Source organism: Erpetoichthys calabaricus, chromosome 2 (genome assembly GCF_900747795.2).
Source record: "Erpetoichthys calabaricus chromosome 2, fErpCal1.3, whole genome shotgun sequence".
Lineage (NCBI taxonomy): Eukaryota > Metazoa > Chordata > Cladistia > Polypteriformes > Polypteridae > Erpetoichthys > Erpetoichthys calabaricus.
Genome location: NC_041395.2, coordinates 206,003,027 through 206,022,197, shown reverse-complemented (window position 1 = coordinate 206,022,197; position 19,171 = coordinate 206,003,027). Strand labels below are relative to the sequence as shown.

Here is a 19,171-nt window from a genome sequence, read left to right as displayed (position 1 = left end):
AAAAAAAAAAGAGTTAAAAATGAGCATTTTATGACAAAGTGAATAGCTCCTAGAGTTTCTAAATATTAACAACATGCAACCCAAGATGCCTTCAAAGACAAAGAAGTATTCACAAGAACAGAAGTGATGTTTTCACAGCAGAAAATGGGTGCCCATCTACCATACATTGTAGTTAAAAAGTGGACTGAAGGTAAGCAAGGCACATCGAAATGACAGAGTCTGAGAAGCAGGCTTTAAGGGGACAGAATGGAGACAGGATGCGCTGGGTAAGAGAGGTTGAGACCCACAAGTATACCAAGAACAAGCGAAGGAGGAAAACTGAGTACACACAGGGCGAGAGAGTCTGAGGCATGTGAAGATACTGAGACAAGACTCACTCAACTGAGACGTTAGAACAGGTGGGCTTACATCTCCCCCAGCCAGTGTTTGCACATGGCCAGCTATAAGTGGCTCTGTCAAGAGAAGAGAAGATGTGACGCTGATGAGGACAGTAAAAGTCATGCAAGAAACAAAGTGTGTAGAGAGGTCCTATAGTTTGAAATAGAGCCGATTTAGTGAAGGGGCTATTTTGTAGTATATTTTGGTGCCATTTATGTTACAGTTATATGTTGATCAGTGTGATACAGAAGTAGTCATACATAGTGTAGTTGAGAATATTGTCTGATTAAAAAAATATAAACAATTACTTAGTTTTTTTTATTTAAACTTTCTTGAATTTGTTATTTAGTAAATTATTTTTTTTTACCAAGTATTCATGTTAATCATTGAAACTTCATTATCTTTACAACAACTATCAATTTAATAATTGTTTTTCTAACATATATTAATTATATCATTTTTAAATTAATTCTTGTACCAGCCTTTGAAAGGTAAGCATTGCTAGTTATAGTTAAAACCACAAAAATACGATTCAGTTTGTCCCTAGAGTATACATATATAAGGCCTGACCTTAGAAAGAGCGAGATATGGAAAAGTGTCCGTGGTTAGTGTGGCGGCCTCTCCTGATATGTTCAGCAGCTCCCCCTTCAGGATGCGCATGGCAGTCACTGTGGAAACTCCCATCCCTGCAAGAAACAAATGGCACTTAGTCCAGTCCCCTGGAACCCCTGGCATATTTTTCTCATGCTGCAGTTCTTGTCATTTGTTTCATGTACAGCATTCATAACCTGCTTGAATCCTTGCACCCTTGAACTACTGTCACTGCTATTGTGGGGCTGGAAAAGGAGCTGGTCTCGGCCGGATGAAAGCAGAAAGTAAACCCTCCTAACAGGTCACCTTATGTAAAGAAGCCCACCGTGTGAGTGGCACCCCAGTTGCTGTCTCGCTAACCTAACAGGCATACAATTGTCCCAACAGGTAAAGGCAGAATTTAGAAGGGGCTTCTTTTCTTTAATAATTTGATTTTGAAAAAAGCACAGTTATATTTGAATGAGTAGCCCTGCGTGTTGTAAGAGTTCCAACAAAAGCACATTTCCTGTAAGATGTTTTGTGATAGCACATTTCATTTTAACATTTATTTTCTGGGCCTCTATGGTATTCCTTTACTCAGCCATTTTTATACCTACCATGGAGCAAAGATGATGATGCCTTCTTGGTTGCCAATTTTTCAAATGTGTGTGGTTAACTCACCGATATTATGTATTAATTAACATGGGCAGTTAGAAGAAGCATTCCAGCTCCACTCCAAGCCTCTCCTTATTGCTTTTATATCAACCATAGTCTCAAGAAGTGTCATGAGACCAGCTTTGGTTTATGCATTTGAAATAATGTAACAGTAAACTGAAGAGAAGATGTACAATGAATAGTTTGTGGATATTCCAGTCTTGAAAACTAGTGGTGTTATACAAAATACTGACATTTTGTACCTTGTACTTTTTGAAATCTAAGTTCTTTATGTTGTTTTCATTATGAATGCAAAGTCAGCTAAATGGACACCAAAGAGTCCCTGACACATCTGGAGCATGTGAGGGTGGAATATCAGTGAGTGACTTAAAAGATTATGATTGATTATTGAACAAAATCTTTCCACAGAACTAGTTAACCTAACTCAGGGTCATTGGGGCTGGGCCAGCACAATTTATCTCAGCAGCACAGGACTTGGGGCAGAAAACAATCCTGGGCATGATGTCAGTGAGTCGTGGCTCCTCTCACATATGCAGCCACACTGGGGCCAGTTTAGAGTCTCCAGGTCACCAAACACTCATGTGTGGGAGGAAACCCTTGTAGATAATAAGGAGAATCAATTAACTTCACCCAGACAACAACTGGGCATAGGATTAGAACCAAGGACACTTGATCTGTGAGGTGGTAGTGGCAACCACTGTGCTGCTCCACTGATTATCGTCATTTAGCCAGAAATGTAAATCTTCATACTGCTGAGAGCGAGGAAGAATTGTTTAACTTTACCATACTATTGTTTATTAACATTTAATCAATAAACACAATTTTTGTGAATATAGGTGCTTTATTTTATTAATTTATTTTAAAAGTAACAATAACTTCAATCATAAAATATCAAAATGTACATATGTAAATAATTTACATCCAGATATACATGATATCAGTCCTTAATAATGTATAATTTAAGAGATACTTAAAGAATATCATTTTACATAATAGTGATAGTTAAAGGTAGATAGCTAGATATGAAAGGCACTGTGTTCAGAATCATAACAAAACAGATATGACGGGTGCTATGTATAATATTATAGACAGATAAGTAAGAAAGGTAATATATACAGTAGATAGACAAATAGAAAGATTCTTCTAGGATAGTGAAAGTCTATCCAATCTTACCTATATATGATAATCAGGAGATTAATATGAAAGATTTAGAAATATACAGATATATACTGTATATACATATATATGTGTACTGTATATACTATATGTAATAGATACTGATGAGTTAGAGATAAATTTTAAGAAAATCTGTTTTAGGATTGTGTACAGTATTCTTTGTGTGTGTGTAGCTCTGTCCTTTCCCAAATGCCACCAAGCAGGCCCCCCTCTTACCCCAGCACTTGTCATGTGATTCTTAAGTCAGTGTGCTTAGTACTTTACTGCCAGGGTGCCATAAAGAGAAAACTACACAAATAACTCAAGAGCTCATGATTCCAATCTCAGTTCCCCCATATTAAGGTTGTTATGAAGAGTGTAAATTTCAAATTTGCATTGCATTGAGTGTTTCTTGACAGATGAGAGCTGCTACATTAATGTTTTACATCATAAATAGAATTTTGCTCGTTAGACTTTTGGTAAAATTAAATATGATGCCCTGAAGGCTTACCATCTCCCAGGAACAAGATGAGGTTCTTGGCTTGGTGGTTGATGGGCTCCATTTTGAGAGCAGAGTCCAGATCTCTTTTTGCTTTCTGGTTCCAGTACTCTTGTGTTTTCTCCTCTAAAGCTGAGAGAGAGAGAGAGCTTCACGGTTATAATCTGAAATGATGTTTTCTTGCAGTTACTTGTTTCAACATAGTTTTCCCTACTATAGAGCAGAAGTTATGGATATACTCTGCAGACACAACTGCTGGAGAAGGTCAGAAGCTGGCAGTTTTCAAAGTACTACCATTATATCATTTTAAAACCTCCATCATTTCCATATGTTTGACCTTACTATAGGGAACTGTGTATGCATAACACAAATTGGCACAGACTCAAGGGTAAAAGGCTAAAGAGTCTTTATTTGTGGGAAACTCTTCCTTATCAAGTGTATCCTACCACAGCCACAAGTGTATGTAATAAGCAACTCTTTTCTTTCCTCTTTCTCTATCACTGCCTCCCCCACTCCTCCTATCAAGCATCGTCCATCTTGCACCTGACTCTGGCTCTTAGATGTGAGGCAGGCAGCTCCTTTTAGCACCCAGGAATGTTTCCAGTGACATGAAGCTGTGATCCCAAAGTACTTCCTGGTGAAGTTGGAGCCCTAAGGAGTACGGACTCCCAAATCCAACAGCTTCCCCTGGCGGCCCACATAGGACCGAACAGGGTTGTCCCCAGGGATTAAAATACCCGGCATGCCTTGTGTTCATCCATGCAGGGATTCCAGCCTGGGTTCGCTTCCATCTACTGTCCCAGGAGATGCAGTGCCCTAAAGAAGCGGTCTAATTCTGTCCTTCCATTGCGAGGGGTAATATCTACTCTATAAATATAAAATTCTAAGCTTAAAAGTGCAACGATTTTCTGCAATGATTTTATGTGATGTTTTTATGTCACGCTTTAAATTAGGCTTATTTTAAAACCTACATATATATGTTTGGTATCATTCTTTTCAGAGTTTATCGAACTTTAATGTGATGTTGTTAGATTTTCAGATTCTTATTCCATTTTCAAATTATAAACTAAAAAATACCAAGAACTCATGTCCTGTGAGATAAGAATTTGTGCCAACAGATTTAACCATGCCCAGGGCCGGAAATAAAAGACAAAGAGTAGATGACAAAGACAGCTGCTATACAGGCTTTTAAATGTTCGAAGCACCGCGTGAGATGCAGATCACACAGCACAGCAGCAGCAGCAAGCCAGCAGCCGATCGAGCAAAGAGGAGGTAATAAAAAAAAAAAAAAAAAACTGTATTTGTTTCCCATTGTATCACCGTTTAAGAGGGGGTGAGGGGGTTTCGGAGGAGCAACTGCATCACCTTGGGGTGCATTAAACCCCCCTCTTCACAACACGAGTGGCAGAGACGCGAAGTGGCTGGCGCGTATCGCATGTCATGGGGTTTGGCGAGCAAAGCGAGCGGGGGTAAGCCCCCTAGTATATATATATATATATATATATATTTGCATAACCACCTAAATAATCAGATTGCGATTTAGAACTGGGAATGTAATATTGTACTCCGTTCTTCACCCTGTCAAGTAAGCAAACCAGCTGCTGTGGTGCAATGTTGGAGGTTCGATCTCCATAAGGGGATGCAAAAGTGCATACATCTGATGAACCCCAATAAAGGCAAAACACGTGTCGTGTGCTCTTTGTATTATCTGGCTGATACTGTATCACATATATATGAGCTGCTTCTCACAACTGAGAGGGCGTGGAGGATGTTTGTCGTCCAACCACAAGCGTTACCTGGTAGGTAATCAACTAAAAAAATCAGATTGCGATTCAGAAGTAGAATATATATATGTACACAGTAGCCATACCACATGCAAATCAGAACATCCTCCTGAAGCTAAGCATGTTTGGGCCCTTCCAGCTTGGGTTGCTATTGGAAGAGGTGTTGGTGAAGCCAGTAGGTGGGGGGCGCTTACCCTGTGGTCTTAAGGCAGTGACAGAAATTCTGTGCTGTAAAGATGGCACCATCCTTCGGATGAGATGTAGAACTGAGGTCCTGAGCCTCTGTGGTCATAAAGTTCCCTGGGCATCTTTTGTAAAGTGTTAGAGTGTATCCAGATGTCCAGGCTAAAACTGCCCATCCTAGTCATTCTGGCCCCCCAATCATCCCCTGTCTCTAATGGTCTCTCTCTCTCTCACCGCTTCACCACCTAACAGCTAATGTGTGGCGAGTGTACTGGTGCAGAATGGCTGGCATTGCAGGTAAATGCTGCACATTAGTGGTGGTTGAGTGGCTCCCCACTCATTGTGTAAAGCGTTTTGAACACCTTGAAAGGCAATATACAAATGTAACAAATGTATATACACACACACACATTATATATATATATATATATATATATATATATATATATATATATATGAAACAAAGTTCTGGTAATTATTTTTAGACAATTATTCAATTACTGATTTCACATGTGCATTTAATTTGAAGATGTCAGCACTGTGTAAGAAATTATACTTATGGATGAGACCAAGTGTGACTGATTGTTATGTTTTGATGTGAGGAAGACAGAAACAAAGGCCTGAGAATTAGACTCATTCATCAAGGAGTTTCATTGGACTTGAACCTCAGATGCACCCCGCATTGCAGCTAATTTAGCACAAACCAGTTTGGCACCGCTTGAAAGCACAGAGCCCAAGGTCTTGTAAACGATGCACATCTCTTCAATGTCCTCACTTAAAAACCCACAGGTTTGCTGTCTTAAATTTCAAAATGCATGCACTCTAAATACTGTAGGGGAAATTTGACTTTTTTTTTTTTTTTTTTTTTTTTTTTTACAAAAGCTGAATAAATGTTACAACAAACAATAGTACCTCCCCTCAAATACAAACATAAATTACGAAAAAGAAGACAGCATCTGACTTGGCAGTCCCAATCACAGTGAGGCATCATGCAGGTGTATTGCTGTTGGTTTAAAGGAGCCCCAGTAACATTTCATGACACACTTCTACTGAATGATTCATTGGAGGGAAGAACTCCATGTTAGCATGTCAGAGAGAGAGGATGCGCACTTATTCATGACCACTGTAGTGTCATTGTATGTGTTCTCAGGCTTTTCTTGAGGATTTTTAATATTATTGTTCAGGACTTGAGGGTGCTCTGTGTCTTGTTTTGTTTTGATTTGATTTGCCTTTAGTCTCAGAAGGCGGGCTTTGAAACTGTGCCTCATGGCTTAAATTAAAGTAGAAGTGACCACAGAGAATATTAACTGTAAGAATGATTGAATGATAGCTGGGGAGTGGACTGCCTTGTGCTGTTTATAATATGGCTCCTCAACATTAGAGTTATGTCCTGACTTCATTAAATAAACAATACAGGGAGGTGCTTGGCATAGCATGGCATCACAGTGGTCAGCTAGGCAGTCCTGTAGACACCTGGCTCTGATGTCCATATTTTCTTCCTTGTCCTGCTTTGTATAAGTGAGTGTGTATCGGTCACAAACATCCTATTTACAGGCTGTCACTCCATAAAATAAAGTAATTCAATTATTTTGAAAATGGGAAGCTATTTAAAGGCTATTGCTCCGTGCAATAAAGTAATTAAATTATTTTGAAAATTGAAAGCTGGATGGAAATTAAGAAAAAATGTTATCTTTACAACAACAATGTCATTTGTTAGGGTAGAGTATAGGAAAACAAACAGTATTTATGTTTCTATTCGCAAATGCTGCAGGCCAAGAATATTTCGTATTAGTACGTGTAAAACAATGCATTAGGCATTGAGACTTCATAAAAAGGGGGCAGACATCCTGTATTAGAAGCACACATGGATCGAGAGAACTTAGGGGAATGTTAGCAAAAAAGGCGACCTCATTGGGAGTAACGTGGGATTTACTCGTCTGGGAAAGTCCTTGTGGAGCATTCAGAAGAGAGCCGGGCTGCTGACACCTTGGGGCTAAGGAGTGTTAAAAGGAAAAGGAAAAAAGTGGAAGAAGCAGCAGCAGCTGAATCTGTCCAGTCTTGATGGCCATTCTGACAGGACTATGGTAGATTCCCAAACATCTGCTAAAAACTCTATGCTCTGCATGTTTTTTCTCACAGGCACAAAGCTACATCAGGAAGCGTTGGAACTTCCAACACGGAGGAACCTTACAGCTTCATTGTTTAAAAAAAATGGGGACCACTTATAGTGCAGTGAAATTGATATTTTTTGGATTGTTACATGTTAATTTTATTCAGCCAGAATGTTTAGGTTTAAACCAGGGGTCCCCAACTCCAGTCCTGGAGGGCCCCAGTGGCTGCAGGTTTTCATTCTAACCCTTTTCTTAATTAGTGACCTGTTTTTGCTGCTATGTAAATCTATGTACAAATTTAGAGAGTATATGTGTGTTTGGGAAAACAGACTACAAAAATGAATAAATAAAATGCATCGAACAAATTAGGCATATGCAGATGCTCAAAAATGCTCACCATTTTAAAGAACTCTGCACACATTAACTGTGATGTGGGCTGCACTTCACAGTTGTTACGGAGCTGAAAAGCACTTACCTTAGAAACTGCCAACTCCCCCATGAGCTGTGAAGTTATTAATACTGTCTAGTTTATGGGTTTTTTGTAAATCAAAATATTAATCAATTTTTCAAACCCAGGTATTCCAGTATAGGGGTGTGGAAAGCCGGATTAATGCCAGGAGCAACAGTCAAAATGGAGAAATTCCTTCTGAATGAAACACTTTGGGGCCACTTTAGGAGCACCACTAGGCCTAACATTCACAATCTGGATATGGGGGAAAACTCACAAAACACGTGGAGGACATACAAGTCCAACACTTGAAATACTCAGGCCTGAAATCAAACTGAACTTCATGTACTGAGGAGGCAGCAGTACAAACTAATATACTTCCATGATACGCAGACACTCCTCTTCTTCTTTCGGCTGCTCCCGTTAGGGGTTGCCACAGTGGATCATCTTCTTCCATATCTTTCTGTCCTCTGCATCTTGTTCTATTACACCCATCACCTGCATGTCCTTTCTCACCACATTCATAAACTTTCTCTTAGGCCTTCCTCTTTTCCTCTTCCCTGGCAGCTCTATCCTTAGCATCCTTCTCCCAATATAATCAGCATCTCTCCTCTGCACATGTCCAAACCAACGCAATCTCGCCTCTCTGACTTTGTCTCCCAACCGTCCAACTTGAGTTGACCTTCTAATGTGCTCATTTCTAATCCTATTCATCCTCGTCACACCCAGTGTAAATCTTAGCATCTTTAACTCTGCTACCTCCAGCTCTGTCTCCTGCTTTCTGGTCAGTGTCACTGTCTCCAACCCATGTAACATAGCTGGTCTGACTACCGTCCTGTAGACCTTCCCTTTCACTCTTGCTGATATCCGTCTAACACAAATTACTCTTGACACTCTTCTCCACCCATTTCACTCTGCCTGCACTCTCTTTTTCACCTCTCTTACACAATCCCCATTACTCTGTACTGTTGATCCCAAGTATTTAAACTCATCCACCTTTGCCAACTCTACTCCCTGCATCCTCACCATTCCACTGACCTCCCTTTCATTTACACACATGTATTCTGTCTTGCTCCTACTGACCTTCATTCCTCTCCAAGGTCTCCTCAACCTGCTCCCTACTATCGCTACAGATCACAATATCATCAGCAAACATCATAGTCCACGGGGACTCCTGTCTAATCTCGTCTGTCAACCTGTCCATCACCATTGCAAATAAGAATGGGCTTAGAGCCGATCTCTGATTAATAATAACTATTGCTTTAGACTAATTAAAATTTTTACCTGGCTAAATTTTATATTCAATCTGTGCTTTTCCTTTCCAGAAGGTACCACAGAGGTGTTTGACATTGAACTGAACTGAAGAGTAACCTGTGGTCTGCCTGCCCTTTTCCAAAGAAGGTTAAATGAAGTTAGTGCAGTTTCAATATTCTAACCTCCTGTTCAGGGGTCCAAGTCTAAAACAAAAAACCTAAGCTAATGTGTGCGTCTTTAAATCAATATAACAGATCACACAATGGCGCTAGTTGTCAGTGTTCCTGTGTGCCTATGCGACATTCCTTTATTTTTTTTTTTCTCTTCTCCGAGTTGTCCAACGTCAGGCAGGATATGAAACAAATCCGTTCTATCAACACTTGCCATTTGGCTTCTGGGCAGTCTTTCTGCTACTTTCTGCCCAACATAATTATTCATTAAAAAAGAAAAACTCTGCAGTGAAAGCCAGGCTGCCAGTAAAGCTTATAAACTTCCAGCAGTGTACCCCATGGGGCTGCATGCAATATTTTGCTTCTAAAATCCAAGTATAAATAAGGTATAGTGGACTGACTTGAGCATAAGATACGCAGCTACTGCATATTTGAACACGGTAATTTGTTTAAAATAAAATGTCAGATAAGGTCCAGTCTGAATAAAATGGTTTGTCAGGGCAACAACAAAAGGGTCCACCAGCAAAACTGCCTTTTGTGCATCAGATTATTCACACATTGCCACTTCCTCAAGAACTCAGTGCAACACGTGTCACCTTTTCCAAACACAATGCTCCTCACTGTTCCGAATGACACAATATGCAGTTCATTTACACCATTATGCCATTTTCTGTAAGCACTCAAGCCCCGTTATTTACTGACTTGCTCTCATATAACATGATATGCTACTGCACCTTAAATTAGAACATCAGTATAATGAACCACCACATAATGAATCGCTTTATGTATAAATGATCTATTGTGAATATTTTGCAGTGCTACTTGTGATTTTACATACTGTGAAAGGCACTATATGAATTAATTTCCATACCACAAGTCACTACAAACATCACCTGAGGTTAGACTGCCCACCCATCTCTAAACCAGGAGCCCCAATTGGCTGGCACTGAAAAGCACCAAATTCCAGTCTTGTTATTTTATACATGCACATTCATTTGACTGATTTTTTAAAGTTGAAAATATGTGAGAATAAGTCAAATAAAATAAGAGCCTTGAAATCAAAAGGTCAGAAGAGCTCACCTGGCTTTACAGGAATCCCACGGGAGATGGGCTGAACAATGCAGACCACCAGGAGCGTCACGAGTCGAGCCATGAGTAGAAGAGCTCTGTGCCTGAGCTTTCACGGAGTGCCTGAGCCCAGACTGGCTGACTTTTAAGTCAGAGGAGGGAGGGAAAGGTAGGATCTGATCAAGAAGGGTGGTGGCCTGGGGTGGGGCCATGGCTGTACAGAAGAGTTGGGGGCAAAGTTCATTGAGGCAACCAGTCCGATACCTGGCTCAGTGGAATGCTGAAAGGTATACTGAAACACAAAGCTGGTATGAAGGTTCTGCAGAGTTTCTGCTTGAAAAAAGGGCTAATTCCATTCAACTGACACCTGCACATACTAGCCTGGGGTCCAAGCATTTTTAGGGTGTAGTCCAGCCCAGGCCAACCTTCACACCTACCCCAAAAAGAACAATGAATTGTGTGTAACTGTCAGTTAAATGCATGAAAAACCAAGTCTTGGCTTTGAGTATTAATGTGAAAATGGACAGATGTGTGCAATTCCACTAGGAGAGGAAATAGACGATGTAAACCTGCATGATGGGGAGTGCACAAAGTGGCTACGTCCATACAACATAAAAGGCAAAGGCCTGAACATTTGACAAGACAAGAATATTTCACTTTTAGGAATGTGCAGTTTGTGCATGGGCTGCATTCTTATAAAAGACTAGGGGGCTTCACCCCCTGCTTGCTTTGCTCACCATTCTCCCACCCCTCCGCCTGTGCTACACGCCAACCACTTCGCGTCTCTGCCACTCGCATTGTGAAAAGGGGGTCCGAACGCACCTCAAGTAGATGCGATTGCTCCTCTGACACCCCCTCTTAAACGATGATACAATGGGAGACACATAGTTTTTTTTTTTTACCTCCTCTTTGCTTGATCAGCTGCTGGCTTGCTGCTGTTGCCGCCGTATCGCATTGAATTTTGATTCCATGTTTGGAATTACATCGTGACAACGCAACGTATAACGGTCCGTGAGTGAACATCGGTTCTTTCTCTCTACAAGAAATGTCTCTGACATAACCACACAGGACTTTTCCAAATCTCCTTGCATAAGCTCTTGTCTCATGGGGCTTTCGGCCCTGGGTGTGGTTACATCACTTGGCACGAAGACTTGAGGGACGTGAAAGTGTCTCTGAGACAATCACATCTCGTCTCCTTCCAGATTTTTTTTTTTATAATAGAGAGATGACAGACCAGGTGGAATCTTGTCCCCAACAAATGCATTTGCATACTGCACAGGACAGTAGGTAGAAGATAAGAAAAAGTAAATCTTAGTTGATTGGAGCAAGACGAGCTGAGTCAGTGCGGCTCTAGACAAGTGCGGGTGTCATTAGGTGTCATCTCCTGCCAGAATCCCCAATTCTTACTGTAGAGCTGGGTGTAACTATTACGCCGGCCTTCTTCTTCACCCAATATAGGAGAAGGGGCCGTACGCCAAGAACAATTTGACAGAATCAGATAAAATGAAGTCAGTGCTTTGTGGTGGGCACAGTAGTGAGCAAGTGGTAGGACACAATTCCCCAAAACGTTTGTTTCTTAAGCAATTTGAGAGTGTTATTTCTTTTTTTTTTTTTTTACCTACCAGCTCTTCTAAAAGGGTCTAACAATTCTTTATGATTTTTGTTAATAAAAAATAAAGTTGCACAAATGAATCATTTTTTTTTTTTTTTTTTAATTTAAAGTTTTGCATTACGTCTCACTATGTGGCATCACTTGCTGCTCCAGAACATCCACGCTTTGATAAAGTAACCTAACAATTTTATTTTTTCAACACCAAAGACAAAGTGCAGATGGCAAGTTAACAACATAGTATCTGTCACAAGGTGTGAGAATAAATAAGATTTGAAAAACCCATCATAGTAAATGTTGGTGTTTAGATTGTTAAAACAAACAGCCACCCACAACGTGAAAATGTTGAACAAGCGAACAATGTCACACTACTCAATGTAAGAGTAAGCATGTTCAGCAAGGCCTGAGTGACACTCGTCACTGTTTTGTTGTCTTGTCATCTGATGAAGAACACATCTGTGACTGTGCCAGGACATGGTGCTGAACGGAACACCGTCTTACCCCCACTGTTTCTGCCCCTGACCTCATCTCTACCTGACCTCATCTCTAGATTTTAATTTTTTTTTCTGTTTTGCCACAATTAACATTTGGATGTGGAAAGAAATGGTATACACTCAAACAGACACCGAATGAAAGGGAAAGGGTTTGCTTTACACAAAGGCCCATTCAGTGTGTGATCAAATGGACATGAACTAAAATAACACGCTTTGCAGTTCAACTTGACATGAAGCTCACCTGTTACATTTGATTCATCCTTTTTAATGAATGCATGTTACATGTTAGATTGTGTTTTATTTTGGCACAGATAGTTTTCCATAATAGACACGCACGCGTACACACACACACACACAAACACATGCTAGGTCATGTTGTGCATATCATAAACCATAATAGGAAGGAAAACCTGGTCTGCCATGTTTTTAAATTCAGCAAAACAGAATTACACATTTAGGCAGGTATGTGATGGTTTGTTAGAAATTTCATTCTGGAGATGTGCTAGAGGTTAGCGTAAGACTTTGATACATATACTGTACTTGATCTGATATCAGAAACACGTGTGTCGGACACTTACAGTTGCACTTGTAGAGTAATCCTGCATATTGACAGTGCAAATGTGAGAAAATGTATTGTGACGAATGAGTCCCTGTCTTGCAACCCAAAACACGCGGCGGAGTCTCAGAACTTTAGTAAAACCAGCTTTATTCAGCTTGAAACATTTATTGCAGTGGGAGCTATACACAGACACAGCAGTCAGGCGTAGTCAGGGCCAGGTCAGAGGCTGAGTTGTACTGTTCCCTGCCTTTATAATGTCCCTAGCATCACCCATCGGTGACAGGCACATATAGCGTGATCTTGATTGGCTTGTAGTTGTTTCTGTAGCTCTCAGCTGCTGCACTGCGAATCTGCGGTTGCCTCGGCGACGGACAAGCAGCCCTCCATAGACGTGGCAATTGTGCTTCGCTGTGTCATCCCTTTGGTGGGTCCCAAAAGAGTTCAAAAACCTCACATTCATTTTTGAAATGATTCTTGCTGTGCCCTTCACTCACTCTAATTTTTAGGTATGCACCATTGTATTGCAGTCTGATTGATTAAATGTTTATCTGTAAATACTGGAATCTTGAAAGTTTGAACTAAAGCGCCTCTAAAACTTGGAATTAAAATGCTAAATGTGAGTTAAAATGATGGAACCTCTTCCAAAAGCAAACTCGCTAGCAGTAGTCATGTTGTCATATCACTGTCATGTGTACAGAGTGCAGTGACATTCTTACTTGCACGTAAAAACCAACACATTACCGCCCTTTAGCGCCATGATAAACAACAATGTATGGAAATAAAGAACTTCCTTTTATTTAACGGAGAACAAATTTCCGCTTACCTGGTGTACTTCTGCCCCCAGTTTCCATTCCACTTGTTCAATTGTTTCCAGGTCCTGAAGCTGCGTGGATACTCCACTGTTGTAACTGAACTTAAGAGACTTTTGTATTTACTATCCTGACCACATCCAAACCACATGTACAAAAATCCAATATTCAATAATTTACTAATTAATAATTAAATAATTTAATTTAATAATAATGTGTCTGGAAAATGTGGAAAAACACCACTAAAGAAAATGAATTACTACTTGGGAAACACATAGTTAATCTTCAGAGCAAAAGTGCACGTTCTGGGCACACATATGTTTTTGCCATAAAGATGGAGTACCTGTTAACAAACAAGAATCTGGCAACTGGCATGTGACTTCTTTCACATACTGAACGTGGCAGCCATCAAACGCAGAGTGCTGACTTTCTAAGGTGCCTGCAGGGCACATCCACTTTTGGGCTCCCTATGCCAGTTTACGGCCATCACCTAACCCAGTGCAGATACATAAGGGGTGAAAATGAGAGCATGAGACTCGTGCACAGGCAGATGTGACTTTTCCTCCTGGCAGAAATGATTTGTGTTGGCAATACAGCCATTCGGCATGCTGGGAAACAATGTTTTAGTGCCTCGGCTGCGACTACGGAGGCAAGTTATGACAGAACTACTTCTATGGTGAGACCTTTTTGTATTCCAGGCTTTTAAGCATAAAGAGGCTGAAATTCAGGATGTCTAGTCACTGGATAATATCTGCAAATGAAGTATTTCCTTCATGTCAGCAGGAAGAAGTGGAATAAAAAGCTAAAAAAAACAACAACAAAAAAAACAACTCAGTATGCAAAATTGATAACCAATGGCACTGATTTTAAAGAAGCACATGTCTAGCTACCATAATATGTTCACCTGACTGCACTAACAGTCTTACATGGGGAACATGTCTTTAAAGTTATTTGGGTTTTTGTTCATTTTAATGACATCCCACAAAAATCACATCAATTAACTGAAAAGCTTATATGACATTTATACAAAAAAAAAAAAAAAAAAGAATCGGACTTACTATCAGTTGCAGAGATCTTCTTTGAAAGCAGCTGAAGTAACGCTGGACTAGAATAAAGGTTTCCAGCCTTGGCTCTTAGGAACAGCTTGCGTCACAAACACTCAAATATATCTGTACTCGGCTGTTTGTAGTGTTGCATTCTAAACCCTATGCATGTCATTTTATGATATATTGGTATTGATTTCATAACATGCCTGGCTAGGTAGTGTGTCCAGGTGGTTCAGATGCTGGACCTCAAAGTACAAAGTTGACCTTTCAATCACAAGCCTACAAGGCTCCAATTTAATATCGATGAAGAAGCAGCAGTTTATTGACATCGCTTTCACTGTTCAAAAGGTTCTTTATATAATATTTGCTGTGACTTTCAATTAAACTGAACTGATTGAAGGTGGCAAAAATGTTAAATCATAAAAGCGTAACCCAGTAGTTGAGCTCCAGTGCCTATAAAAGGTATTCACCCCTTGGAAGTTTTCACTTTTTTTTGTTACACAACATTGAATCACAGTGGATTTAATTGGACTTTTTTGACACTAATCAACAGAAAAAGACTCTTTAATGTCAATTTGAGAACACAGCTCTGCAAAGCAAACCAAATCAGTGGGTTTCAAACTTTTAGACTTTAGGAGAGGCAGAAGACTGAGAAAATCTTTGCACATGGGGGCGGAGGAAAATATAATAAAGTTCTTTACTTAAGCATCAGTGCTCCCTGTTAAAGTGGAGATTCTTCTGTCCAGATTTACTAACATTAGATTTGGAGGCTGTTGGGGAGCCCCCTAAAGTTACGAGTGTCCAGACAGAACATGACATGAATCTTTCATTCAAAATGTTATCTGACTAAAAAAACATGACCTGTGAATCTACTGATTTTTGTGGGCCGTTAAAAATATTCTACGAATAGGTACTAGTCTGTGGACCTGCAGTTGGGATACTCTTGTCAAAATTAATTATACACTGCCACACACATGCAATTGGGAGACATATGAAAGGCCTTAAGAATAGTACTACCATGCTAGACCAGGGGGTGGTGAGCTGCACCAACTCTCTTACTCAGTCTTCTGCAGGTCATCCACAGGGAATCTCGCCAGGTCCTGGCACCAGTGATGCCACTTCCGGTCATGGGCTTTAAAGCTGCCATCTTTTCCTATTATATGCAGTTCTAATTTAGGCTTAAAGCTGTGATCATCTCAATCAATTTAAACCCATTTGCAGCCAAGGCACAATATACGGGTGGCTGCCCCAAACCTTTTTATGTCTTTCGTCTGCTTTTGTGACACCACATAAAATGCAAAATAATTGATTACATAAGTATTATTCCCCAGAATATGATGCCCCCAAATCATCACTGGTGTAGCCAATTGGTTTTAGAAGTCACCCAGTTTGGTCAATTGAGACCAGTCTGTAGTTAGAGGATCTGAATTGATTGTAGTATAAATGTACCTTATCGGTGAGGTTCGGCTTGTGGTGAGTCAGTATGGTGGCCTAACTTTCACAATGAAGACAAATTAACACTCCAAGCAACTCTGTAAAAAGGTGATTGAAAAGCACAAGTCAGGTAATGAAGACAAGAAACTATCCAAGTCAGTGAATCTCTCAGAGTCCAGTTAAATCAATTTTTTAAAAATCAAAGAGTATGACATAAGTGTAAATCTGTCTACAGTGTGGGAGGTCATCAAGATACCTATGAGAACTCTGAAGGAGTTACAAGCTACAGAGATGAGATTAGAAAAACTGTGCCTACAACAGCTGTCCTCCAGGTGTTTCACCAGCTGCAGCTTTATGGGAAATTGGCAAAGACAAAGCTGCTGGAAGATGGTTTGAGGGTCTGAAGAGACAAAAAATTAAGGCAAACACTGCCCAGTATCTAACACACACCATCCTCACTCTGAATCGTGGTGGTGGCCAAGTCATGCTGTGGAAATGCTTGTCTGCAGCAGGCTCTGGAAGGCTTGTGAGGGTAGAAAGTAAAATGAATGAAGCAAAATGCAGGGAAAAGTTCTGCTTTCCAGCAAGACAACAACCCCCAAGAACAAAGCCAAAGCTAAACAGAAATGGTATAAAAACATCAATGTGTGTCTCTTGAAGTGGCTGAGTCGGAGTGCAGATCTCAATCCAACGGAGCATTTGTGTCTCAATCTGACAAAGGCAGATTACTCACAATCTCCTTGTAACCTGGCAGAGCTTGAGCAGTTTTCCAAAGCAGAAAGGGGAAAAAGTGCAGCATCCAGATGTGCAAAGCTGATAGAGAGACTTTCGGTTGAAGTGAGAAGATAACATACACTACGGGTGAATTCTTTAAAACTCACTTTATAACCACTCCACAGATTTTATATTAACATACTATAAATTTGGCATATCGTTTAAGACATCTACTAGTAATTTTTTTCCAACAATGTTAACAGACAGATTATTTCACTTTTTATTGATGATGTCACAATTCCAGTGGGTCATAAATTTTGCAACACCTTTGGAGGTCTGCTTGGGATCACTGCCCATTTGGAAGACCCATTTGTGACTGACCTTCAATTTCCTTGCTGAGCTCTTGAGATGTCGCAGCAGTGTATCTGCATAATTGTCCTTCCTCACGGTCTCATCTACATTGTGAAGTGCACCAGTCCCTCCTTCAGCAAAGTACCCCTACAACATGATGCTCCCCCCACCCCCCATGCTTGCCGGCTGATGTGGTGCACTTTGGTTTGCTAGCCTCGCCTTTTTTCCTCCAAACATAATGATGGTTGTTATGGCCACATAGTTCAATCTTGGACTCATCAGACCAGAAGGTATTTCTTCAGAAGGTAAGATCTTAGTCCCCATGTGCCATTGCAAACTGCAGTCTGGCTTTTTAATGGCAGCTTTGGAGAAGTGACTTCTTCCTTGCTGAGCAGCCTTTCAGGTTATGTCGATATAGGATTTGTTTTACTGTGGATATAGATGTTTGTCTACTTGTGTCCTCCAGAATCTTCACAAGGCCTTTTCTGTTGTTCTCCGATAGATTTGCACTTTTGTGCCAAAGTACAGTCTTCCTTAGGAGACAGAATGTGTCTCCTTCCTGAGCGGTGCAACTGCTGTGTGATCCCATTGTGTTTATGCTATATTATTGTTTGTACAGATGAACATGGAACCTTTTGGTGTTTGGATATTGTTTCCAAGGACGAACCAGATTTGTGGAAGTACACAATTATTTTTGAGGTCTTGGCTGATTTATTTTGATTTTCCCATTATGTCAAGCAAGGATTCAGTGAGTTTGATTGTAGGCCTTAACATTCAGCACATTCATATGTTTACTCCAGTTATTTTAAGTGGCTATCAAAAGCTAATTGTCTAATTGCATAAAGGCTTGACATCATTTCCTGGAATTTTTCAAGCTGTTTACCGGCACAGTTAACAAATGGTATGTAAACCTGCGACATTCTGGAATTGTGATATAGTCAATTAAAAGTGAAATAATCTTGTCTGTGAACATTGTTGGAATAAAAAATACTAGAAGATGTCTTAAATGATATGACAAATTCATAGTTTGTTAGTATAAAATCTGTTAATAAAGTGAGTTTTAAAGAATTCACCCGAAGTGTATGTAAACTTCTGACGTCAACTGTATGTGATTAGTGATTTTATATTTGTAATTAATTTAGACCAATTTGCAGAGATCTGTTTTAATTTTAACATTAGAGTCTTTCCTGTTGATCAGTGCCAAAAAAAGCAAATTAAATCTACTGTGTGTACATGTTGTATTATAGTAAAATACAAAACTTTCAAAGGTGCTGTAAATGCTACATGGCCATTTTCAAGCCAGTTAGGCAAGTGAAGGTCAATGAAGATGAAAACGGCCAACAGTGTCACGGTGACTGCTGTTCTGAATAAAATGTGAAAAACTAATAACGTTCTGTAGTGAACAACTTTGTTAAAAAAAAAACAAAAACACAATGCTACTAAAAGAACAAACTTCAACATTTTAGCACATCTTCTATACTTGGTACGTGTGACGGAGCTGCTGCTATTATCAGCCCTTATCCATCCTTTTAACAATTATATCTACTAATAAAAGACTGAGTTAGATAAACTAAGACATGACAAAAAAACCCCTTCAAGTGACCAAAGTCATGCGTGTTGCCCCTTCTTGTCCTGCAGTTTCCCTCAATGTGCCTCTCCAGCCTGCCATCTGTCACCTGCCACTGCCTGCCTAGTCAGCCCGCTGGCTCATGTCAGGAATGCCATTAGGATTAGTGACACATGGTATGTGGTGAAGAAATGTAACATAATGCAACATCCACAAGAGTGGTTTAGAAGTGCAGTCCTGGTGTAAGCCCTGTGCTTTCACTCCATGTAGTTTCACAGTCTGTGAGTCTTTTG

General features: G+C 40.1%; 1 protein-coding gene across 1 annotated transcript in view; it reads right to left on the bottom strand.

The window, feature by feature from the left end:
* LOC114645522 (intestinal-type alkaline phosphatase 1-like) overlaps positions 1–10,715 on the bottom strand; it is a 33,505-nt gene extending 22,790 nt beyond the window's left edge. Inside the window, exons 1-3 of the mRNA XM_028793367.2 lie at positions 10,308–10,715; positions 3,290–3,409; positions 949–1,064 (exon numbers count right to left, since the gene is read on the bottom strand). Of these exons, the coding sequence (XP_028649200.2) occupies positions 949–1,064; positions 3,290–3,409; positions 10,308–10,380 (309 nt within the window). The 5' untranslated portion in view covers positions 10,381–10,715. The remainder of the gene's footprint in view (positions 1–948; positions 1,065–3,289; positions 3,410–10,307) is intronic.
* Between the last annotated feature and the right edge of the window lie 8,456 nt (positions 10,716–19,171).